Source organism: Protopterus annectens, chromosome 7.part0 (assembly GCF_019279795.1).
Source record: "Protopterus annectens isolate FY-2018-M chromosome 7.part0, PAN1.0, whole genome shotgun sequence".
NCBI classification, from domain to species: Eukaryota; Metazoa; Chordata; order Ceratodontiformes; family Protopteridae; genus Protopterus; species Protopterus annectens.
This window is the reverse complement of record NC_056739.1, coordinates 1,289,618,983-1,289,645,492: the sequence shown is the minus strand read 5'-3', so window position 1 is coordinate 1,289,645,492 and position 26,510 is coordinate 1,289,618,983. Positions and strand designations below refer to the sequence as shown.

Here is a 26,510-nt window from a genome sequence, read left to right as displayed (position 1 = left end):
CCCATAACTTCATGCTGTGACTGATCAGTTTAATCCCTCTGTAGTTACTACAGCTCTGCACATCACCCCTATTCTTAAAAATCGGTACCAAAACACTTTTTCTCCATTCCTCAAGCATCCTTTCACTTTCCAAGATTTCATTAAACAATCTAGTTAAAAACTCCACTGCCATTTCACCTAAACACCTCCATGCTTCCACAGGTATGTCATCTGGACCAACAGCCTTTCCGTTCATCATCCTCTTCATAGCTATCCTTACTTCCTCCTTGCTAATCCACTGCACTTCATGATTCACTATCCGCACATCATCCAACCTTCTCTCCCTCTCATTCTCTTCATTCATCAGCCCCTCAAAGTACTCTTTCCATCTGCTCAACACACTCTCATTTGTGAGTACGTTTCCCTCATTATCCTTTATCACCCTTACCTGCTGCACATCTTTACTAGCTTGGTCCCTCTGTCTAGCCAATAGGTACAGAGACATGACATTTACATAGAAGTCACCAAATATAACATATATTAAGCAACTGAATATAGTCTGCATGATGACACCAAACAAAAGAAAGAAACTGCACAAGAACATTATCAGAGTTTTATTTTACCCACCCATATACTTTTTTCCAGATGATCCTATTTACATATAATTTACAGTTAAAGAAAAATCTGAATTTACAGTTCTGTTAATTATATGCATACAGCAAAATGCAAGTTTGATTTGTACACATCCTTCCAGAACTCTATAAAAATGGTCAAGTTTTTCACACTTTTGTAAACTACATTGCTGAGAAGCTCATGTATTAAAGTAGATTTTTGTTACTAGTTTGCTGTAAAACAGGTAGCACAAGGTACAAGTCCATCATGAAACTTGATCAAGCAAATTCATTTTTTAAAAATGTGCTCATTCTGGTAGAACCTTGTGGTATGGCAGCAAAGAATGTTCCAAATAAACTTTGTTTGATGACCACTTTACAAAAGTAGCAAATATGGAAGTAAATTTACAGGTAAAAAAAAATTAGTGCAGCTGATGATAATGTGATGAAATGGAAATTCACCTGTTAAAGCTAAAAGACTAAAACTGGTTAGGCATTGTGATTAAATATAAAAACTAAAACCTTTACTCTAAAATAACTTATTAAATTAACGAGTGAAGAAAGCACAGTTGTGTAGTGTGGTGCTCAATACAAGAATAGATGACTGAATTCACAGTATCTGATTAGGTTATGCAGCTCATTATGTGATAAGTCTGGTGACTCCACTTTCTTTCTTCCCTTAGCAGTAAAAAGACTGAGTCCAGTGAGTTTGCAGTGACTATCAGTGCAAACAGGAAAGACTTTAGGATAACAGATTCTCCAGATTCAGAACTCAAGCAATAATCCATGCTTCCCTAAATTATTACCAAAAAATAAAATAAATATCACAAGATCTCCCACAAGTGTCCCATCATCCAAAGTTATTACAGGTGACTCTGTACCACCTCTTCATCTTACACTGGTACACATAAAAGTTGTTTCTATCTGGACAGCATCATATAAATACAATGGATGACAGCAGGTTCTAGTAGTATACATATATGGACTGTTTTCTTAACTGACACTGATAATGATATAAAGTATACAACACTGCAGCCATCCACCATGCTTAGTCTTCCAGCTTTAAGGCCCTTTTCTAGGCAAAAGCCTAATTCAATGTACTGCCATACTGGCTGATCACAAGTAAAATAAGTCCATAAAAATTCTATTCATCTGAGTCAGCCATCATACTGTTTTCCAGTAGTTAAGATTTCTTTTGACACAAGACAAATGCACTACACTACTATGTGTGTGTGTGTGTGTGTGTGCACATGCGCCAAACAAAGGCTGACAATGAATATACACATTCAATAACAGACACTTTGTCTCTGGCATAGCTCCAGTGCTATCAACACAGAACACTTGGATAAAGAAAGTAAGAAAGAAGGGAACATGAAGAGAAGGAATCCACTGTGATGATGAATTCTTCAAAGATTTGTACCATAACATGTACTTGTCTCTACTCAAAGTGTCTTGTTTGGTTAGAATGCCACGCTATGTATCTAAATGCTATGTGGCAGCATTAGCAAGCATCCACTGGACAATTATCACAGGAAAACTACCTCTCACCTTGAGTGGAATGTTGATCATTTCACTACTTACCAAGTAGCAGAACAGAGTCCTCTGAAAAAAACACTGGTAGCCACGACTGCATCTCTTGTAGAATGGGCCGTGATGGGTTAATAGAAAGACTGACCCACAAAATTATACTAAAGTCTCTGCAACCAGCAATCCTACTGGAACCAGTTTTCTTTCCTACTGGGGCTGCTGATTGGTTTAGTACAAACAGAGCCAACATCTGGTGCGACTACCTGGATCCTTTGGTCCTGGTAATGTACACAAATATTTACCCTGTAAGATCCATCCTATGAAGAATCCAGTCCACTGCATTCTATGGATGACAGCTGAAGGAAGGGAGTGGGAGTTGTTCATTTAAGGTAATGTCTGACATGATCTTGGACATAAAAGAAGGGTTAGTAGGAAGAAACACTAAGAAAAACTGTACAAGGTTATAAGCACAAGATTATGAAGTGCTACCACCCTTTTAATTAAACTTCCAAAAAAGACATTGTTGTACTGGCTCACACTGAGGGTTCATCAATGTTTCTAAGACAAAATTCAAGTGCCACAAAACGGGACTCAGTGGCTTCTTCAAAGGTTTCAAATACAATGCCCTTCAGAGAAATATCTTCGATATAAATGTGGAAGCTACAAGGGGATCCCACGGAAGACATGTTGACAAAGCAGAACAATGCACTTCACTGGCTGAACAAATCAAGCCCTTAGAGTTTAAATGAGGGAAATACTCTAGGAAATTATACAATTGTACTTGGAGCAGTCTTACGTCACATCATTCACACCAATGAGAAAACATTTTCCATTTAGACAAATACAATTTCTGCATGGAAGCTCTCCTCACTACATGGAGAACATCTAAAATTTGAGGACCAAACAAATTTCTATTAGGAATTACATCTCCCACATTCAAGTTGTGATATTACTCCAATGACTGATGCAGCACTCTGACTTGTTGATAAAACAGAAGCTCTTTCCTGAATGGACATGGAAAGAAATGGTGTGTGACCGCTTTTTTTTTTTCCCGCACATTTTTACAAATCATTATGACTCCAGGTGCAAAACATGAGCATCTGAGTATTTTGGTAACAGGTCTCTCTCTCTCTGTCTCAAAGTTTACGTGAATTCCTAAATGACTTGAGGATGAAGATACTGTTCATAAATGAGATGGACCACTTAAGTTAAGAGTACATGCCACAAGGTGAACTGTTCATGACTGAAAGCCCAAGGATAATATTAAAGTCGATACTTGAATACCTCACCTAGAACAGTGATAAGCTCTAATGCTAACTTGCTTATGTTCTCATTACCACTGAGTCAGCAATGTTGATCTGCAACACTTACAGCTATATCCACTTCTGAATAAAAAGAATGCCAGCCAAACCATTAACATTTTTTTAAGGTAAAAGTGCATCCTTACTTCCAGCACAGACCAACTCCTTGAACTATCAGGCTCTTCAAATGTGCACTTCAGCTGACGTCCAAAGCATCTTATGTCAGGATCCTGGTTAGCTGTTGTGGCAGAAAGGATTTTCTTGAATTTAGGAGAACTATCCATCAAACATTTTAATATTTTTACTAACGTCATAAGCAATGGAAGCTGCTGGTTCTACAAGTACTGCTGCAATTTCCTCATATGACATCTGGCATGCTGAGCAAACACAATGCTGGCTAACATACAGGACAAAAGTATCAGACGTGTTCTCAAATTAAGCTTGCACTGGATAAAATCCATTACTAAAAGGAGAACATGTCCTACACTGTTCACTAGGTCAGAAAGACTTTCTGTCATGAAGAATCCATAACTCCTCCTAGAAAATACCTTTTCTTCAGAGTAACAAAACTGTACATTGTACCATCACGTATTAAGGCAAAAAAGGCTACAAATTGAGTCACCACAAATAGACTGTCCATTAAATGGAAAGTGGATTATTTTTGAATCAGAGATTCACCAAACAGGACAAATCTGCATTCTCTTCATTCCTTGTGCCACCATGCAAACAGCCAGGCACTAAGGGAACATCCTTGAAGCAACGGCTAGAACAAACAGCAAAACTGCAAACTGAAATTCTTGTTTGTCTACTCTGCACTCAGGACCCATCTGTGTGGCCAGATAAAGGGCACGCCAGTAAACATCTTTTAAACCCTGTGCTGCCACCATTAGTCCCTGAAAGAGAATGAGAAAGACTGACACAAGGATCACCATTGTAAAGTTCACGACTTTCAAAGGACTGCTCAACTAACAGAGTTTCAGTATGAGTCTGCATAAACAGGCTTTCATATGGTCAGGACATGAATGCTCTTACAATGGGCTGGAACTGGAGAATATGACAGAAATCCTACTTAGTAATGTGACTGCAAAGCCCAATTCAATAACGAGTCTCAAAAAAACTGTAGTTTGGTAACAAGGTATTCCTGTCCCCATCCAAAGGTGTTGTTGGAATGGCAACAAACAATAACAGGCTGGTGCAATACAGATGCTCTTAAAAGTGAAGTGCAAGGATAATGAAAGGGTCAGGTAAAAGCACCATCCTAAACAGTGACTGAAAAGTATTTGGAAATTCTTCTGACCTTCATGGTGCCATGGTGTGAGTTTCTTGGAACCACTATTGGAGGGTATAGCCTTCTGAGACTGACCCTTGCAGGTAAAGAACTGATTTGCAACCATCTTCTTAAAAACAGAAACTTATTTTCAGCAAATCACAACATGTGAGTAGTGACTTGACCATTTACAATCCCATGGAAATAATCATAAACTAGAAAAAAATCAAACTTACTTTTGTATAAACCACTAAGTGCAGAGCTCCTTCTGCTCAATCAGTGACTATGTTTTTTCAACATATATCTTTGCTCAGAATTAATACAGATGTTTGAAAATATTCTCATCCACCACTCAGGGAAATTACTTTACTTCAAAAACTTCACAGCAAACACAATTTAAAACTTAGTACTGATTCAGGGCCTGCAAAACTTGCTGCTTCTTCAAGAAGCAGGCTAAAGAATCTGTGATTTATATCCAAGGAGGCTAGGGTGTTCCTGCATGCATTCTTTACACTAACTAAAGCCTAGTCCCCCACCCAAAGCCCAGTCCCCCACCCCCCTCCAAATGCAAATCAGTTTGTCACTGGCCAGGGAAAATACAGGTGTCAAAAGACTTTCCACAAATTTGTCTCTATGATCCAACCAGATACTAAGAAAACAGAGACAATTATGCATTAATACAAGTTGTACACCACGTTAAACAACTGCATGTATACTGGCTACAGCTACTTGTAAAAAAAAAAAAAAAAAAAAAAACATTCAGCATAAGTAATGACAAAATTGCTCTGTCTGGTGCCATAAATATACCAACAGGCAGTATTCAAGTAGAGATTCATAATAATCCTTGTTACAGTGGATTTAGTTTCACGTGAAGCTTTTATGAGTAACTAACATAGTACCTGAAAAAGAATGCTGACAACAGCATGTTTCAAGGTTTATAAAACTATGTTTCAGATGTAATTATAGCAGATGCATAAACTGTTTATATAAACAGTATGAATATTGCACATACTTCTTACAGTATTTATAATAATTTGTTAAAAAAATCTTGGAACAGTTCGAAATTCTGAAAGAAGAAAATTTGAGAGTAAAGGATTTCTGGGAATGCAGCCAGCAAAGAAGTCAGAACACTTCTTGAGCAGCACTGTATTTTAATGCTGGTGAATTAAAGAAAAATAATCAGCTGATCCTCTGTTTCAGGAGTTCATCGATCTGGGACTTGTACATGTTTTTTACATCTTCCAAGTCAAGCCGAAGCTCTTCTGCCTCTTCTGCTTTTTCTCCATACATCTGTAGGATTGTGTTGAGCTTCTGGTCTAGGTCCTAGGAAAAAAAGTATTCACATAGGCTTTGTTATACATGACACATGGCTCAAAGAGAAAATAACAAGAGGTCTGAGAAAGGCTGTAACAAGCAAAAGCAGCAACATAAAAATATGTCCAAAGCCAAAGAAAGGAAAAATATTTAGTGTAATTACTCTAAAATAAGAATTTGCAAACATGTTACACTATACAGTCTTTTCTTCATTATGTATGAGTTACAGTTAACAAAACTGAAATAATGTGGGACAATCATGCTATGACTTTATTTAACACCGACAAAAGTTCTAGTTGAGCCACAGATTTACCAACACTACACACTGTAGTACCTATCTACACATAGTGGCTTGTGTTCTGCCAACCACATTACAGAAATCCACAGAAAGGAATAACTGACAGGAAGAAAGTCTTGCTAAAGTGCTCTTTGACCCATAGGTTTATCAACACTACACAACAAATTATCCAGCTTCATACATTGTCTGTGGTCTACCAGCTCTGCAGAATGTTCCACAGAAATCCATATAAAGGAATAACACACAAACAACTACACATCGGGTCAGCTGATCTTCTATAGGGCTTACTTTTCCATGGGTTAAATTTGGATACTTCCCTTACTTTCTAATTTGGCTTTTCATAAAATCTCAAGTTCCCATTGCTTAATAAAGTATGCCCCATTTGGAATATGCAATGTATCCCAGTGCTGGATTCAGTAAGTGTGCTAATCGCAGTTCCTCACTCTCAACTCCAGACTGGGTAACTTGTGCAATGAGAACAATAAATGCAAGGAAAGACATTTTTAAACTTGGTGCTAACTTACTTCTTTCTCTGTAGAGTCAGGCTACAGAAGGAAGACAGAGGGCAAGAAATAAAGTACCCAGTGAAATAGGTTCTCTTGAAAAATCAACCAATATGGTGAATACTCACAATTAATATTTAAACTTAAAGAAAAGGTGTGTGTCCTTTAATTTTAATAGGGACAGTAGAATGGAAAATCCTGCCAACATAATGTGTGCCAAAACCATCATCTAAATGAATGACAGTAAGGCTTTAAGATAGATGACAGAACAAAGAGGAAATGATGAAGTACAGTTGTGTACACTTATCATAAATGATAAATGTAGATGTTCAAGTGTATTCACTGCTGCAGTCATTACATTTGGGTAATCTGCTGGCAGGTTGCCCTCAGTCGGCCTGAATAACAAAGTCTTGGGTCCTGCGTCGGTTGCTGTCTCCTCTTCCATGACGTCAGGTCATCAGGGGTATAAAACATGCAGCCGACGCCATTTTAATCAGTTTTTCTTACCCCAGATGTCAGGTGCCCACCAAATGGGGAGCAAAAAAAAATATATATATATATATATATATATATATATATATATGCATGTATTTTAGAACACAAAAAAATTACCTCCAACTAAAAGCAAATACACTATAAAGGCTTTTGAGCATAGTGAAGGAAAGAAGAGGTATAATAATAGAGTAGAAAGGGGACTGGCGGGTGGGTAACCTGGACTGCAACAGTGAATACACTCAAACATCTACATTTATGGCAAGTGTACGCAACTGTACTATGTTCTTCGTATTTCACTGTTGCAGTCATTACATTTGGGTAGAATCCCAAAGCTATGGATGGGAGGATGGAATTATACAGCATTAGGAGCAGCTATAAGGCCCTGCAGGACAGCAGTGGCAAAGCCTGCCCTGGATTTAGAAAAGAGAGGTAAATGGTAATGCTTTGTGAACGTATGAACTGAGCTCCAAGTAGCAGCTTCTAGAATGTCTCTGGTAGGAACCCCTCTGAGAAAGGCTGCAGAAGTAGATGCAGCCCTGGTGGAATGGGATCTGATCCCCTTGGGGACAGGTTTACCATGGTGCATGTAGCAGAAACGAATACAATGGCTTACTCATTTTGAAATAGTCTGCTTTGATATAGCCTTCCCCTCTGTCCCTGCAGCAAATGCCACCAGAAGTTGCTCAGACTTTCTTAGAGATTTTGTCCTGTTTAGGTAGAATCTTAGTTGTCTGTGTACATCCAATGAGTGCAGAATCCGCTCCCCCTTGTTCTGCGGATTTGGGAAAAAAGTTGGCAGATGAATGGTCTGGTTAAGAGCCACACTGGATACCACCTTAGGCATAAAAGGGATTGGTCCTGAGGGCCACCCTGTCCAGATAAAATATAATGAAAGGCTCCACTGCCATGAGAGCCTGCAGTTCTGAAGTCCTTCTAGCTGAAGTGACTGCTAAAAGAAAGGCTGTCTTCCAAGAAAGAAATTTTATGTCTGCAGTAGCTGCTGGTTCAAAAGGAGGTAGGGTGAGTTTCTCCAGCACAAAATTGAAGTCCCATGCAGGAGTCGGTGCTCTCCTGGGAAGTCTCAAATTTTTGGCCCCTCTGAGGTACTGCTGTAGCAGGGGAAGAGAAAATATACGAGGCTACGTGTTGTAATGAGACGAGATGGCAGAGGCATGGATTTTTATAGAAGAAAAAGATAGGCCCTTGTGAAGCATCTCAGTTAAATATTGCAAAATCTGAGGAATATTGGGCATTGCTGTATTTATTCCCTGTCCTTGGTTCCAGGCACAGAATCTCTTCCATTTATAAGCATAAGATTTTCTAGTACTAGGCCTTCTAGCCTCCAAAATGACATCCATCACAGGTTTGCTGAGAGAAGTGACTGGTGAAATTAGTTGATTAGCCATGCTGCAAGATTCAGAGTTTGGAGCTGAGTGTGCAGAATTTGATAGTTCTGCTGAGACAATAGATGAGGTGTCTGAGGCAAGTACCACGGAAGAAGGTGTGACATGTTCCTTAGAAGCGGGTACCAGTGTTAGCGAGGCCAGTCCAGAGCAATCAGAATCATTTTTGGTTTTTCCCGTCTGACTTTTAGTAAATCTTGGAGAGAAGAGGCAGAGGGGGAAAGGCATAGACTGATAGGTTTTTCCAGCTGAAGGATAGAGCATCCACTTTCCAAGCTTTTTTGTGACGAGTTCTTATGCAGAACTTGTCCAACTGGTAGTTTTGGGGAGAGGCAAATAGATCTATGTCTGGGCTCCCCCATTTTCGTGTCAACATGCTGAAGATTTGTCGATCCAGTTTCCACTCGTGTGGGTCCATAAGATTTCTGCTTAGGTTGTCTGCCAGAGTGTTTTGCTTTCCTGGCAGGAATTGAGCTTGTAGATGTATTTGGTAAGTCAAGGCTGTGTACCACAAGGCCATGGCTAGTCTGCAAAGGGGGTAGGAGTGGGTACCCCCCTGCTTGTTTATGTACCACATAACTGTGGTGTTGTCTGTCTTTATCAGTAGTTGTCCTGGATGAAGGAAGTCCTTGAAGGCTGTCAGAGCATTCTGTACAGCTAGCATTTCTTTCTGGTTGATATGTAGGTGCATTTGATTTGGGCTCCATTCGCCCTGAATGCATCTCCCTGCCAGATGGGCCCCCAAGCATAGTCTGATGCGTCTATAGTCAGGGTTTGTGTGGCAGGGGGTTGTCCCTTGGTTTGGTGACAGGCCTCTGCCCACCAAAGGAACTCCTGTTTCAGGCAAGGAATGAGAGGAATCAGTTTCCAGGCTGTGACAATGTTGACTCCATAAGCTTTTTAGGTACCACTGAAGTTTCCTCATATGCAGTCTTGCATATAGAATTAGTAGACTGCAGGATGCCATGAACCCCAAAGCCTGTAGAATTTATCTTGCAGACAGCTGGGTTTTTGTGGCCACTTGTTTGATGTATGTTATCAAGTGAATTCATTTGTCTGGCGTGAGGTAAGCCATCTGGGCAGTTGTATTCAAGCTTGCACCCAGGAATGTAATTATTTGAGAGGGTACCACTTGTGATTTCTTTTCATTTATGGTGTACCCTAGGCATGTTAGAAGCCTTTTTACAAATGCCAGATGTTGTAGAAGAGTGTCCTCGTCTTCTGCCTGAATTAGACAATCGTCCAGATAAGGATAAATTTGAATGTTTCTTTGTCTGCAAAATGCAATTACTGGTGCCAAGCACTTTGTGAAGACCCTGGATGCAGTAGATAAGCCAAAGGGCAGTGCAGAGAACTGGTAATGCAAATAGCCTGCTTTGAAGCAGAGGTATCTTCTGCAAGATTCCCTGATTGGGATATGCAGGTAAGCCTCTTTTAAGTCTAGAGTTACCAACCAGGCATTCTTGCCTAGCACAGGCAGTAGCTGTTGTAGAGTCAGCATCTTGAATTTTGGAACGTCCAGGAAAGTATTTAGAATGGATAAGTCCAGAATTGGATGCCATGATTTGTCTTTTCTGGGTACCAGGAAAAGTCTTGAATAAAAACCTTGTCCTTTTTCCTTTTCTGGTACTAGTTGAATAGACCCCATATCCATGAGAGACATGATTTGTTTCTGGGCTTCTGCCCACTGATTTGGGGCCAAGTCTGGCCATCCGTTTGGAATTGGCAGCATGTGGAAATTAAATCTGTATCCCTGGGATACTATATTTAAGACCCACTTGTCCTGGGTAATTAGATGCCAATTTTGAGCATGACGTGCTAGTTTTCCCCCCAAATGGGCTGCCAAAAGATAAGTGCTTGGAGATGGCAGAGGAAAGTCATTGAGACTGTTTACAGTAGGGTGGTGCTTTGCTACTTCCTGATTTGGAGGTGGAGGCACCCCATTTTGTCCTGTAAGATCCTTGTGACTGAAACCTGGAGCCTTTGGAGTGTCTGGGTTTGCCCTGAGCGGCTCTGTTGGGTACTGGAAAGGACCAAGTCTTTGTAGGCCAGTGCCTATTGAACCTGGGTGGCTGCACTTGCAAGAAATCTTTTACAGTTTGCATAGATTTAGCTTTGTCTTCCATCTTTTTCAAAACGTCTTCTGCCTTATTACCAAACAGATTGTCCTGCTGTAAAGAAGCATCCAGCAATTTAGCTTTAACATGATCAGGCAGATTTTGCTCCTTGAGTCAAGCATGCCTTCTTATCACAGATCCAGTTACGGCAGCCCTGCAAGAGGCCTCCAAGGAATCCAAACCACATTGCAAAGTATGCTTTCCAACTTGTTCAGCTGAATGCAATAAATCCTGTAACTCTTTATTTTCCACACAATCAGAAATCAACATCATTTTCTGTTTCAGTAAGCCCATGACATGCTATTGATATTTAAGCATATGAAATTGACAGTTTAAAGCCCTGATTGCCAGGGTTGCAGACGTATAAACCTTCTTAGCGCATCTATCCAGCGCCCTGTAGTGTCGATCAGAAGGGGTAGGATTTTTCGCTGTAGAAGCCTTAACACCCTTGGGACCCTGAGAAATAGTTTCAGGGTCAGCAGTGGGATTTTTGAAAAGAAACTTGTGGGAGTCAGGAACCCTGTAATATCTGTCTGGCTTACTAGGAGCCGGAGGCAGGGAATCAGGAGCCATGCTGGATTCTGAGAAAACCATCAACAATGTCTAAAACAGGAGGTATAGCCAAAGGCCTATGCTGAGGAAGAAGAAGAAAATCCCTAAGCCTCTTTTTGGATTCTGAAAAGTCCTGACTCTCCCAATGAAAATGTTCCCTTAAGGTATGCAAAGTCTCTCCAAAAGAAAAATCCTCAGGAAGAGAAGCAGAAGGGATGGATTCTTCTGCATCAGAGTCCTCATAAGGGGGGATAGAAAATTCCTGATCAGAAGAGGAATCAGAAGAAATGGAAACCTGATCTGAAGATTCATAATCAGTGCCCTGCCTAGGCCTCTTAGCAGGAGGGGGTTGGGAACCCCTGATCAAGGTAATTAAATCCTCAGCTATTTTGATCATTTGTTTTTTAGGCATAGGGGCCTGAGCACGTGGCTCATGCGTTGTGTTTTTAGACATAGTAGTTGGTTTTGGCTTTGTTTTTGATGATGGCGTTGGTTTAATATACAAATCTTTAGGCCTGAAAACACCCTCAGAAGCCAATGCCTGCTCAGCGGCTCAGGAACCATCCAAGGGAGAGATATCTGCGGGTTCAATACTTGAAGAATCTCGCGGCATACCGGACTCCGAATGGGTCTCAGTAGAGGCCTGCGACTCAAAAGTAGTTGTCATCAGGGGCTGCGAAAGCACCTCACTGAGTACTGGCGAACCGGCAACTGGCATAGGAGAAGCTTCATTGTCGGTTTTAGACCTCGACAGTCTCTCTCTTTTTCTTTGCGTTTTTTGTGAATTCCGGTAGTCGGATTGCTAACCGACGACATTTCAGGATAGTTAAATCTTGAACCAAAGTATTTAGAATCAAAAAAGTACCGACGCTTAATAGTGCATTGGTTAAATTTAGCACAAAACTGACAGCAAGGCACGTTGTGGTCAAGGCCTAGGCAAGTAATACAGTACAAATGAAAATCCTTATGAGGTATTTGCTTCCCACAAGTAATACAATTATTAACTTTTACTGACATCGGTAAGGAGCAAGAAAAAGTTTCCCCAATGGGGTACTTAACTTTAGTTTGAAGACTTTGGTTCTGAAACTCGAAAATGAAAATTTCAGGAGTCGGCCGTCCGGCACTTGCTAACTGCTTCTGCTTTGGGCACTGCGCAGCAAGAAAGACTGATGAAAATGGCGTCGGCTGCATGTTTTATACACCTGACGTCATGGAAGAGGAGACAGCAAACGACGCAGGACCCAAGACTTTGTTATTCAGGCCACCTGAGGGCAACCTGCCAGCAGATTACCCAAATGTAATGACTGCAACAGTGAAACACGAAGAACATCTCCAAAATCACTCGGAGCACAGAGTCCACTACAGGAAAAATATGTTAAAATAGGCCAGTGACACAATAAATACAAACAATGCAATGAGTGCAATACATACAACAGAAAGTGGACCCGACCTTCTATTTCCCTGTGTTAGTACAATATCATCCCCCCTGCTAAAATGCCAGGTTTTTGTGATATAAAAAAATGAGACCACAGTAAATCTTTTCAAAACTTTTCCCGCCTTTAATGTAGCCAGTAATCTGTACCATTCAATTGAAAAACAAATCTGTTAGGGGAAAAATATAAAAAATAAAAAATGTACACTAAGCTGGTTACATAAGTGTGCACACCCTTAAACCAATACTTTGTTGAAGCACCTTTTGATTTAATTACAGCATTCAGTCTTCTTGGGTAGGAGTCTATCAGCATGGCACATCTTGACTTGGCAATATTTGCACACTCTTCGTTGCAAAAGTGCTCCAGATCTGTCAGATTGCTAGGGCATCTTTTGTGCACAGCCCTCTTCAGGTCACCACACAGATTTTCTATTGGATGTAGGTCTGGGCTCTGGCCGGGCCATTCCAAAACTTTTAATTTTCTTCTGGTGAAGCCATTCTTTTGCTGATCTGGAAGTATGCTTGGGGTCATTGTCACGCTGAAAGGTGAAATTCCTCTTCATCTTCAGCTTTCTAGCAGACACCTGAAGGTTTTGGGCCAAAAGTGACTGGTATTTTGAAGTGTTCATAATTCCTTCCACCTTGACTAAAGCCCCAGTTCCAGCTGAAGAAAAGCAACCCCAACGCATGATACTGCCACCACCATGTTTCACCATGGGGATGGTGCTCTTTTGGTGATGTGAAGTGTTGTTTTTGCGCCAAATGTACCTTTTGGAATTGTGGCCAAAAAGTTCAACCTTGGTCTCATCAGACCATAACACATCTTCTCACATGCTTTTGGGATACCTGATGTATTGTTTTGCAAATTTTATCCAGGCCTGGATGTATTTTTTGTGCAATAAAAGGCTTCCGTCTTGCAACCCTACCCCATAGTCCAGACATATGGAGAATACGGGAGATTGCTGTCACATGTAGTACACAACCAATACTTGCCAGAAATTCCTGCAGGTCTCCTGGCAGACTCCCTGACCAGTTTTTGTCTTGTCTTTTCATCAATTTTAGAGGGATGTCCAGTTCTTTGTAATGTCACTGTTGTCTCATATTTTCTCCACTTTTTGATGACTGTCTTCACTGTGTTCCATGATATATCCAATGCTGTGGAAATTTTTCTGTACCCTTCTCCTGACTGATACCTTTCGATTTTTTTTAATTTCTCCAAATCTTTTGGGTTTCTAATATCATAATGGGAATGGACCCCTTCCCCAAGTCAAAGTACGATTAAAGTTCATGACATTACTATTGTTTCACTCTTTGATATCAACCAAAAGTGCTCTTCGCAGCACCAGTAATGACTCCTGCTTGTAGACTATTTTTTATAAGACCCTTTGCTCCTACTACTATTGGAACTATCTGGGTATCCTTCTTCCACATTGGTCTCGTTTCTGCTTGCAGATCCTGATATTTTATAACTTTGTGTCTCTCTATACGCAGGACACTGTAATCACTGGGTGTGGAGATTTCAATGATCAATGCTACTCCTGTCTTCTTTTCTTGGACTACTATATCTAGTTTTCTAGCATTTATCTTTTGAATTGTTTGTAATGGATGATCCCATGTAATGTAAACTTCATCATTTTCTATGATGCTTTGTGGCTCATGTTTCCATTGTTTTTCAGCCACTTCAATACCAAGACGTTTGCACAATCCCCAATGCAACAGTCTTGCCGCACTACTATGCCTTTCAGTATACAGTCCTTCTGCCATTAGTATGTCACAACAAGCAATGAGGTACGCGACTGTTTCCAATTCGGTTTTACAAAACCTACATTTGTCTGTTTCTCCCACATGTTCAACTTTGTAAGCCAGCATACACGTAGTCCACTATCTTGAGCCGACAATATTAACCTTTCATCTCTTGGTTTGAATTCACCTCTCCTTAACCATTCCTGCATTCATTCCATCAACATGAGGTTCTTCCAGAAGTTTTCTATACTTACAACTATATTTATGCATTTTCCATATTTCTTGCCTTTTCATCTGGTCCTTCACCTTATATTCTTTCTTTTGTTTTTTGGCACATCCAGTTGCTGCCTGATTTTTATCTACTTCTGGTTTGATTTCCATTCCTGCTTGATGGCGAAATGCTTCTGCTAGGTTAAGCAGACAAGTCACCTTAGATTTATTCTCCTCATGTTTCGAAACTTTCACTACGTTTGGGTCTTGTGAGGTCAGCAGATATGTGTGGAGTCCCACGATTGCAGATCTGTACATGTAATCAATTTTAAGGAGGCTCAGCACTCCTTCAGAACAGGGAATATATAATCTTGGTATGCACTCATTTTTATAGATCATTTGGTGAGCATGAAGCATCCTTCTTGTTTTAATTTCTAATTTATCCAACAAATTTTAGGGCCAATCAATCACTCCAAAATTCTAAGTTAGGACAGGAAGAGCAAATTGGTTTATTTATTTATTTTATTTTTATTTATTTTACATTTGTTGACCGGGCTAGTCCAACTGGATATATGTCCATTTTCAGTAGAGGCCCGGGGAGATAAGCTCCACTAAGCGGATAATACACTACACAGATAATAACAATATCAGGTACAGTACACTTTTTAGACTAGAATGAAATTTTACATAGCAGCTTAGTAATCATATAACTAACAGGTTATAAAAAGAAAGAAAAACAAGTATTTATAAAGTAGAAACATGTTCATACAGTAAACATCTTGCTATTCATACAGTAGAAAGCTTGCTATGCAAGTTCATACTCTGTAGAGGTTCCTAAGAAAGACTAAGTTAAAACTGACTTTAGGTAGCTTATAGATCCTACTCACTGAAAGAAGACGAGTATATATAAGGCAGAGACATGTTCATACAGTAGAACGCTTGTTATGCAAATTTATACTCTGAAGTAGTCCACAAGAAAGATTAAGTAAGAAATAGACTTTAGGTAGCTTACAGATCCTACTGTCAGAGGTTCATGAGAGAGGTAGACATAGAGCAGCAATAGAGAGATAAGTATACAGTGGACATAGCTGGAATGAGATTATTAGTCTGGATTAAAACATGGGCATAGCCAGTGAGCTTTTTTGAAAAGTAATGTTGACAAAAGAGATGAGAGTTCATTGGGAAGCCGGTTCCAGATTTTCCCCGCCGAGTTGGAGAATAGCGAGTCCCCAGCCTTATTGTTGGATTTATGCATGGCTACTAGTATTTTATCTGCTGAGCGTAGGGTTGTAAGATTTTTGTAGGAGGTGATAAGGCTAGTGAGTATTGGAGTATTACTAGGATGATAAAGGATATTGTGGGTGATAATAAGTTGGTGAAATTGAAGCTGATTTGGCAGTTCGAGCCATCCTAGCTGTTTTAGATTGTGACAATGGTGGGTTCTAAATGGGGAGCCAGTAGCAAATCTAGCAATGTTATTATAGGAGGATGCCAGTATGTTGGGGTTGTTTTTGGATAGATTGGTACAAATGGGTGCGGCATAGCGGAGGGTGGAGATAAGATGGGTGTGGGCAATAGTAGTTCTAGCTAAAGGAGTAAGGAAAGGTTTAATGCTGTATAGGGAGCCAAGTTTTCTGTTAACTGACTTAATTGTAGTGTTGATGTGTGTGTCAAAGTTAAGGTTGTGGTCAATTATTACACCTAAGAGTTTGGTGGTTAGGTTGGGAGATATGACAGTGCCATTACTGGATATAACAGTAAAGTCTATTGAGGAGGACTTTTGTGTAGGAGTGAAGAGCAATATTTTTTGGGGGGGGTTCAGGAGGAGGCAGCATTGTAGGAACCAGTTTTCTACTATGTTAAACACTTTTTGGGTGAGGGCATGTAGTTAGGCTGAAGAAGTAGCGGAGCATATTAATGTGGAATCACCTGCATACTGAATGTAGGTAGCTTGAGGAAGTTTTACATTTAGATTGTTAATAAAAATTGAGAATAGGAGAGGTCCCAAAATAGAGCCCTGAGGGACATCAAGGGTAATAGGAAGATGTGTGGAAAGATTATTATCCCAAAGGACAGCCTGTTGCCTATTTTCTAAGTAGGACTTGAACCATTGCAATGCTTTCGTATCTAGTGAGAGCGATTTTAGTATATTTATAAGTAGCTGATGGTTAATCATATCGAAGGCTTTAGAGAGGTCAATAAAGAGTGCAGAGGATAGCATGTTTTCATTACAATTTTTGTTAATTCAGTCAGAAAAAGATAAGAGGGCAGTGGTGGTGCTGTGGAATGGCCTAAAACCATGCTGACAGTTAGCTAGTAAGTAATTTTGGAGTAGGTAATCTAGTAGTTGCTGGTGGATGCATTTTTCTATGATTTTTGCTAAACGAGAGAGTAAGGCTATTGGGCAAAAGTTTGAGAGTTCAGTTGAGTCACCGCCCTTATGTAGTGGGATAATATGGGAGATTTTCCAGAGCGATGGGATGGCTCCTTCAGTAATGGTTCTATTTATTAGGATGGAAATGGGATAGGCTACAACTTTTCTTGCAATTTGTAGACATTCAGCTGGTAGAAGGTCAGCTGAGGGTGTGCATGGTTTGAGTTTTTGAAGGGTGCAGATGAGTGATGTTGGAACTAGTTGTAAATGAAATGTAGGAAGTAAGCTAGTTGTGGAGGAAGGCAGGCTTGTGCTAAAAGGAGGTAGGGAATTAGCAAGAGATTGAATGGCCTCAGTAAAGAAGGTAGTAAAGGCATCAGTAATATGTTTGGGATTGTCATGGGTGGTACCTGATGGGGTTTGTGTTTTGGAGTGCCCTGGATGTAGGAGTTTATTAATACCTGTCCAGAACTGTTGTAGTTTATGTTGATGAGTTTGCTGGAGTTGAAAGTAAAAGTTTTTTTTGTCAAGAAGTATTGATTTTTTTAGTGGCATTTCTCAGCTGTCTAAAGTTTTGATGATCTGTTGGGTGTTTAGTAGTTCTCCATTTGGCCCAGATTTTATTTCTTAGTAGGATTTTATGCCTAGTCTCTTTTGTGAGCCATGGAGCAGTTTTGGTCCTAGTTCTGATAGAGTGAGTAGGAGCATGGTAGTCCAGGATTTGTAAGAATTTGGTGTTAAAGTATAACACTGCGTCCTCTAGTAAGAGGTGTTTTGGGGCGACCAATCACATGCCTTAAGTTCAATTTGGAAGCTTTCTGGGTTAAAATTTCTGTTGTTCCGGGTAGTTCTAAGAATGGTTGGGTTGGGAATATTGATCTTTTGTCTAATTATATAGGTCAGTGAGTGGTCACTAATATCATCAGGAAGGGTACGTGCTTTGTATGCAAGGGGATGACTATTTATTAGAATCCAGTCTAAGATGCTTCCTTTGTTGTTGGATTTATGGATTCTGGTGGGGGTGATAAATGTTTGGGAAAAACCATATAGGTTTATATGGGTAGTAGGTTTGGCTGAAGTACAGCTATTCCAGTCTATATTAAAATCGCCCAACACTATGGTTTCTTGTAGGAAGCAAGTAGAGAGCCAGCTAAGGATATTTTCAAGGGTGTTGATGTTATTGCCAGGAGGAAGGTAGGAGAATATTATATAGATGGATTTGCAAGCATTGATTTGAAGTTTAGAAATAGGATTTCAGAATTACTATCTGACGGTAGTTGTGCATCTAATGAAGTAACTTGTAGCCCTGATTTGTATAGTATTGCCACCCCCTACCGTTTTTGGTTTTGCGGTCTAATCTCAGAATATTATATCCAGGTGGGATGATTTCATTGTCCTGGGTTACAGGTTTGAGCCATGTTTCTGTTAGTCATAGAATATCAAACGAATGTCTGTCTAAGAGAGCATGAAGGTGGGCAATTTTATTGTTTAAGCTACGTATGTTGAGATGTGCTATAAAGACAGAATTAGGAGTTGTTGCGGGGGTGTAAGTGGTAGAGGGATTTGATCTATGGGGTCAGTGGCATTGTTTGGACCAGGGTTGGGATGAATGTCACTATGTACTACGGGGTGTTGTCAAATTCTGTGTGTGAGCTTTAGGAATTTACAGAAAATGTTTTGTGATTTCCTGGCTTGGAGATAAGTAATGTGGGCTAGTCTATGATACTTTGGTAGTAGACAGATGGATGCAGATGTAATGTTTATGTGGTTTTGGGAGGCTGCCTGAGTTGGTAGCGAAGTCTGCTTGAAGGGATGGTGAAATTCAGTATAGGTGAGGTGTTCATAGGGTACAGATAGAGTTGGTAAGAGTACATATAAGAGTAATAGCTTTGTGTGTCTAGACATGGGAATTATGGGCACAGTGAGGGGGGGAGGAAGTTTCTAAAAAGGTGGTATGGGTTGGTAAAGAGGAAAGTAGGAGAGATATCCTGCTTAATGTATTAGTACTTTAACGAGTAGCAGTATGTAATTGGATGCTTAATACTTTGTACTTTAATGAGTAGCAGTAAGTGATTGGATGTTATGGGATGGAGGTGTGGTTATAGAACTATAAGGTTAGGTACACTGTGGGTGGGTGAGAATTGGGGGTAGGATAGGGGAGCGGAGTGAGCCCGCAGGGCGAATGGAGCGGGTAGAGCCAAGGAGATGGAAAAGCAAGTCAGCGAGAAACAATCAGTGAGGTGAATAGCAGCCCAGGTCAGAAAAGGTTCAGGGGTGAGGTAGAGTTTTGCTAAGAGAGTCTGAGGGGAAGGAGGGAGGTTACAGGGAAATAGAGCAAAGCAGAACAGGGAATATCAGATAACTTATTTGTACTCTACAATTCCTTAGTACAGAAGATGGGGAAGGGCAATAGAGCAATACAGGACAGACAATATCTAGTAGCTTTTTTAGTTTACAATGAAGTATTTAAAAGTAGGTAAATACTGCCTTCTAGTGGGCAGCTCAGTTTACTGCAGAGGAGGGCTACGGGCATCTAAGGGGAGTGATGGACTGGAGAGAGCAGGTTGAGTGGGCTCTGCGGTAGGCTGGTAGCATGCACACGTAGGATTACAATATTGCTATTGGGTGTGCAAGACGACTTTATAAAAAGGTACAGATACTTTGGTTTCTTTTGACTGTTAATTACAGCTTCAGTTCAGGGGACCAGTACAGCACTGGAAATTAAGCGTTTGGTTTAGGTTGTTTTCAACAGTCAGGAATCCAGGGTACCTAAAGGTAGGATACACCAGGGATGATTTAACTTTGGTTTCTTTTGACTGTTAATTACAGCTTCAGTTCAGGGGACCAGTACAGCACTGGAAATTAAGCGTTTGGTTTAGGTTGTTTTCAACAGTCAGGAATCCAGGGTACCTCAAGGCAGGATACACCAGGGATGATTTACTATGAGTATAGGATAGGAGGGGACTGGGTTTTGTTCCTAGACATCAGTGCTGTTTTCAGGATTAATTAAAGTCTTCTGAAGTATTCCTTACTAAGTTTTATTTGCATTTGTTTGTGTTTTATTGCTGATCCTTCATCAATTCCCAAGTATTTATACACTCCTTCTTGCTCAAGTTCTTTCATATCACATTCCTGTCCCAAACTGTTTTCCTGGTGCTGCAGTTTTCCTGCTTTAAAGGTTGCTTCTGCACATTTATCAAGACCAAATGTTGAAAAAGTTTTAGCAACCTGCAGCTGTGCTTTCAGTTCCTCATCTGATGAGCTACACAGGTTTAAATCATTGACAAATAGAAGATGAGAAGTCTTTAGACTGTTTTCTTCTAGCAGCCAAATTGTAGCCATGGCCTAAGCTGTTAAGTAGACAGCTTAATGGGTTAAGGGCAAGGCAGAATAGCAATCTTGACAGAGAGTCACCCTGGATTATCCCCCTCTGAATTTTTATCCCTGGGATAGGAACTTGTCTTTTATCATGGTTTAACTGCAAAGTGGTCTGCCATTGTTTCATGGTCACTGTAATATAGTCAGTCAGTATAGGGTGTATCTTACATATTTTTAAGCACTCTTTTATCCATGAATGTGGGATACTATCAAATGCTTTTTTGTAGTCAATCCATGCCATACTTAAATTCCTTCCCTTTTTACAGTTCTCCACTATGACTTTATTTAATAACAAATGATCCTTTGTTCCATATGACTTTCTTTTATTGCCCTTTTGTTCTACTGCCATAATTCAGTTTTCTTCTAAATGCCTATAAACTCCGTCAGCATCAATTCCCAGGTATAGTTTATATGTCACTGGAAGGCAAGTTATTAGTCTATAACTTTGGGGGTAGCTTGCAGGTTCACTCTTAAGTAGGAGCATTGTTTTACCTCTTGTTAGCCAGGTTGGTGTCTGTACATATAAATAGTTCTTACTCATGGCTAGGTCTTCATGCAAAGATGTTAATACTTTTAACCAAGAGTTAGGTACTGCATCTGGGTCTGGGGGGTTTCAATTAGAGGCTTTTATTAACTTTGTTTCAATCTCTCTGGCTGTTATTTCATCCCATTTCATACCCTGTACCTTTAAACTTCTTATTCTTTCTTTTACTTCTTTTATCCATTTAGCATATTTGTTGTGTTCTACAGGATCTTCATAGATACTTCTCCAAAATGCATCTTCTACTTCTTTTTTTGGCGGTCTTTCAATTCATTTTACCTGGTTTCCCAATTCTCTATAAAACTTTTTGGGTCATCACTAAATTGCCTATTTTGTACTTTTCCTTTATATTTATCTTCTAAGTTTTTTCGCCTGTCCTGAAATTTTTAATTTATTTGCTATAGTGCATGATAGATACTGGTCTGTTCTAATACTGCACTTTGCTTTTATCACATCTATCTTTCTTAGCATTTTTGTTTATCTATTCCCTCTTCAACAGTCTTCTAACAATGACAATACTTGTCTTAACTGCTTTATATTTTTCTCTATTCGATACTTCCATGATGGTACTCGATTTTACCCATTCCTTTGGCTCACTACCCTGTGCTCTTGTGGCAGAACTTTATCAGTTATTAATTTAGCTGCACAGTAACGTATCCTGTTTACTTCTATCACATGGATCTCTATGGACAGTCTTAATTACTGTGTTCATTTGTTTTATCAGACTTCTTACTTTTGGGGTTTTATTGACCTTCTGCAGTCTATTTCTTTCACTGATTTTAATATATCTATGTCCATTAAATCAAGCAACTCTTCCCTTAGTTCATTTTCTTCCAGACTGAGGGCACATCCATTGTTTTCCACTTCCTGCGGGCATTCTACAGAAAGTTCTATAGCATCTTCCAGTGGCACCTTCTCTTTAATTTCATCCTGTGCCATCCATTGCTCTGTCAAATGGGAACTCACTGGCCTATCACTCTTCAACATTGACTGCATCAGAGCTTCCGCAGCCTCCTGTTCCTTCCCTTGCTGTCTAGCTTTAAGTGAACATTTATACTGGATTCCTGTGGAAGGCTCCAAAATATCTTGATATGGCACCTAACCAATTGCTTCCTGTTCCACTGGCTTCCCCTTAATTTGGATTTCCATTGCTCTATCCTGTTGTGGTGCTTTCTGCATTAGATTTTCTACACTGAATCCTTCACTTTGCAGGTGCTCCACAACCTCAATTTCTATTTCTTTAACTTCTCCATTACTGATCTCCTTTTCTACTTTTCCTTTTTTGTCTTATTATTTTTTGTAAAGTTTTCCATATCTGGACTCCTTTGCCTGTATTTCTCTTCAAATATCTTTGGTGCTGCTCTTTTTGTATTGGTTAGTTTTGCTTTCTCCTTTGCATAAATATTACACCATATTAAATCTTTTTTTCTTTCCCATGTCCATATTTCTTCTTCAGATGTCTCCTGATCTTCCTGCATCTCCTTACTTTGGGGACTCACTCCATCATGCTGTGATGTAGTCTGTGTTTGACTTTCTACATTAAATCTTTCACTTCGCAGACACTCCATAACTTCAACTTCTATTTCTCTAACTTCTGCTTTACTAATCTTCTTTTCCACATTCCATCTTTGTGATATTAATTTTTTTATTGTGAAATTTTCCATATCTGGATGCCTTTGCCTGTATTTCTCTTCGAATTTTTTTATGGCTGCTTTCTCTATATTAATTAACTTGGCTTTCTCCTTTGCATAAATATTGCACCATATTAAATCTCTCTCTTTCCCAAGTCCATATTCCTTTTTTATACTTTTCAAAAATGTCTAGGTTTTGTTGCTTACATTTTCACACTTCCTCAGATACTTCTTTTTCCAAAAAGATCAAAGTTTCTTGATCTATAAACTGTTTTTCAAAAATATGTTGTATTAATGAACACAAATTTTTATTTGAAGCTTCTGACAGTTTTTCCTGTGAAAGTATTTTTCTTTCATTTTTCTCTCCTCTAATTTAGCTCAATCTCTTTGTATATCATCTGTCTGGCAATTCTGGGCTTTTTAAATAATAGTAACAATACATAATTTCTTTCTTATCCTCAATAGTCCACTTTATCGTCTTTGCGGCTCTTCTTTGGCCTATCAGTTTTAGTGGACTGCTACTTCCTTCTAGAATGGGGGGGCATCTTCCCCTTGGGCATGCCCTGGCCTGGTCCCATTGTAGGAATGTTTCCCGATTTTGAGGATTCTAAGCTGTCACTTTTTCCAGTCCTGACACCCGTGTGTCAACCAGGATTGGGCACTTTTGTATACTGGGACTTGTGCACCCAGCTATCTTTTTTTTGTTTTTGACTTACTTCTGTCCATTATATATGCTATATAAATACAGTCTACATATCAGTGTTGTCTTGGTGAGAATTTGTGAAAAACAGGGTCCACCTCGCGAAGGTACTCACCAAGACTTGAGGATGAATTCAACTTTAGGACTACTAGTCTTCTTTACTTGCTGACTTTTCCTCACTTTTTGATGACTGTCTTCACTGTGTTCCATGGTATATCCAATGCTGTGGACATTTTTTTTGTACCCTTCTCCTGACTGATACCTTTGAACAATGAGATCCCTTTGATGCTTTGTAAGCTCTCTGCGAACCATGGCTTTTGCTGTAGCAGGCAACTGAGTAAATGTCAGGAAAACGCTACTAGGACAGCTGAACTTTATTTGGGGTTAATCAGAGTTTCTTTAATTGATGGCAGGTGTGTACCCAAGAAGACTGAATGCTGTAATTAAATCAAAAGGTGCTTCAACAAAGCATTAGTTTAAGGGTATGCACACTTATGCAACCAGCTTATTGTACATTTTTTTATTTTTTGCATTTTTTTCCCCTAACAGATTTGTTTGTTATTCAGTTGAATTGTACAGGTTATAGGTCACATTAAAGGTGGGAAAAGTTTTAAAATTATTTATTGTGGTCTCATTTTTTTATATCACAAAAACCTGGCATTTTAACAGGGGTGTGTACACTTTTTATATCCACTGTACATACATCTATATCTATATATACATTTTATATATAGAGACGTACCTCCCTGGACTACATGAAAAGAGACATAGAGGAGCTCTCTGAGCATGTAGCCCAGGCCGGTATGACCCTGACCTTGAGTAGCATCTTACCCTCACCAAGAATGATGCCACAGTATGAAGACAAGATTATCAATTTCAACAATTGGCTTAAGTATTGGTGTCATTCAAAGGGGCTCCAATGCCTGTCAGCCTGGGATGACATGCTCGACAAGCCACGATGCTTCGCTAGGGACGGCTTGCACCTGTCAACCCTGGGCTTTCGGATATTGGCAAAGGCTCTTGCTACCCCCATAGTGCCTTTTTTAGGCAAGGCTCAAAAGACAAACCCACCTCCATAGGTATCACAAGGGATAAGAAACTAAGAGTAATGCTACTCAACGCCAGAAGTCTAAACCTCAAGATGCACGCACTCGAAACTCTCCTTAGAATGGAGAACATCGATATCTGTGCAGTAACAGAAACCTGGTTCAAGGCTCTTGAGAGCACCCCAGCACTACCAGGTTATACCTCATACCATGCTTTTCGGCCCCAAAACTTGGACCGAACCACAAAAGGAGGGGGAGTATCAATATTCGTCAAAGATACCCACACCTCCAGGTTGGTGGCACAGCACGAAGCATCAGAGACTATCCATGTACAACTAACAGTGGGTAAAACTGCCTTCTAGTTTATAGCCTGCTACAGACCACCCTCCCAAACCCAGGAACCCCACTCGGCCTTCCTGAGAACACTGGAAAATATGAAGGTCTCTCCAAACACCATTATATTGGGTGACTTCAACTACCCAACCATAGACTGGGAGCATTACTCTAGCTCCAACACCCTAGCCCAAAGGTTCCTAGAATTTATAAACTCAAATGCTATGGAACAACTTGTTACCACTCCCACAAGAGGGGAAAACATACTGGACCTGATCATCACCAACATGGGGACTCTATGCTCCAGACCAGAAGTGTATCCCTCACTGGTAAGATCAGACCATAAACTAATCTCACTGGATATTCACATCCTGACCCCACCCCATGCCCAGAAAACCACAGTGAAAAACTTCTAAAGCAAATTTCACACTCCTCAAAACCGAGGTGGAATCCTTCAAAGCCCGCGCCTGTGGATAATACGGCCCAGACCACAAAATCCTTTATAAACGCATTCTATGAACACCTTCAGGAATGCATGGATCATGCAATCCCAAATAAAGCCAAGACCCAATCCTCCAAAGGCAGACGTCCTGTCTGGTGGACCCCAGCCATAAACAAACTATACAATAGAAGGAGGAAGCTACTACATGACAGAGCAAAATTCCAAAAAGGGAAGGCATCTCTGATCAGTATTAGCAAAAAACTACGGGCACTCATAAAATCGTCTAAGGCCAGCTTCGAGAGAAAAATTGCACAGGACACTAAGGATAATCACAAGGCTTTCTTTAGTTATGTTAGGAACCTGGGTGGGAATTCCCAGATATGCTCAGAATTAGTCCAAAATGACAAAAAATACACCGAACCCACAAACATTGCCAACATCCTAGCTGACAGGTTCAGCAAACTCCCCTCCCCACCAAATGGGCTAATATCTATCCCAGCAGAGTGCTGCCCGTGAGATCTCAGATGCTCAGGTAAGAGCTGCCCTCTCCAAAGCAAGAAACACAGCATCAATGGGACCAGACGGTGTCCCGGCTGCCCTACATGAACTCCAAGAAGAGCTAAACCCAAACCTAAAACTACTGTTCAATCTCAGCCTTACTACAGGATATGTACCCAAAGAGTGGCATACAGCAACAGTGGTCCCTCTCCACAAAGGTGGTGCCTCAACGGATCCTGGAAACTATCGCCCCATAAGTCTCACTAGCTTGGTCTGCAAAGCTATGGAAAGGATCATCATGGACCTTATAAATAAAGATACTGGGGACCTACAGACACTGGATCCTACCCAGTTTGGCTTTGTTAAGGGCAGATCCTGCCTCTTAAACCTGGTTGATTTCTTTGAAACAGTCACCAAGGCCATTGACAAGGGAAGGTGGTCCACACAGCCTACCTGGACCTCGCAAAAGCCTTCGATACAATACCCCACTGGCATTATAGATAAGCTCACCAGCTTAAATATAAACCCCTATGTCACTAGATGGGTTGCAAACTGGCTCAAGGACAGAACCCACATGGTTAGAATAGCTGGAGCCATGTCAGACTCCAAACCAGTTACAAGTGGCGTCCCACAAGGCTCAGTCTTGGGACCTCTTGTTCGGTATATATTTCTCGGAGGTACAGGCCAACATGGAAGGACTGTGGCTGACCAAGTTCGCAGATGACTGCAAACTGGGTGCCATAATAGACTCTCCAGCCGACACAAGCATCCTCCAAAACGGCCTCAAAGAAACAGACAACTGGTGCCAGAGCCAT

The 26,510-nt window shown here is 40.3% G+C and overlaps 1 protein-coding gene across 1 annotated transcript in view; it reads right to left on the bottom strand.

Moving 5' to 3' along the window:
* Positions 1-578: 578 nt before the first annotated feature.
* TMF1 (TATA element modulatory factor 1) overlaps positions 579-26,510 on the bottom strand; it is a 1,367,094-nt gene continuing 1,341,162 nt past the window's right edge. The window contains exon 16 of the mRNA XM_044076393.1: positions 579-6,008. Coding sequence (XP_043932328.1) covers positions 5,865-6,008 — 144 coding nt within the window. The 3' untranslated portion in view covers positions 579-5,864. The remainder of the gene's footprint in view (positions 6,009-26,510) is intronic.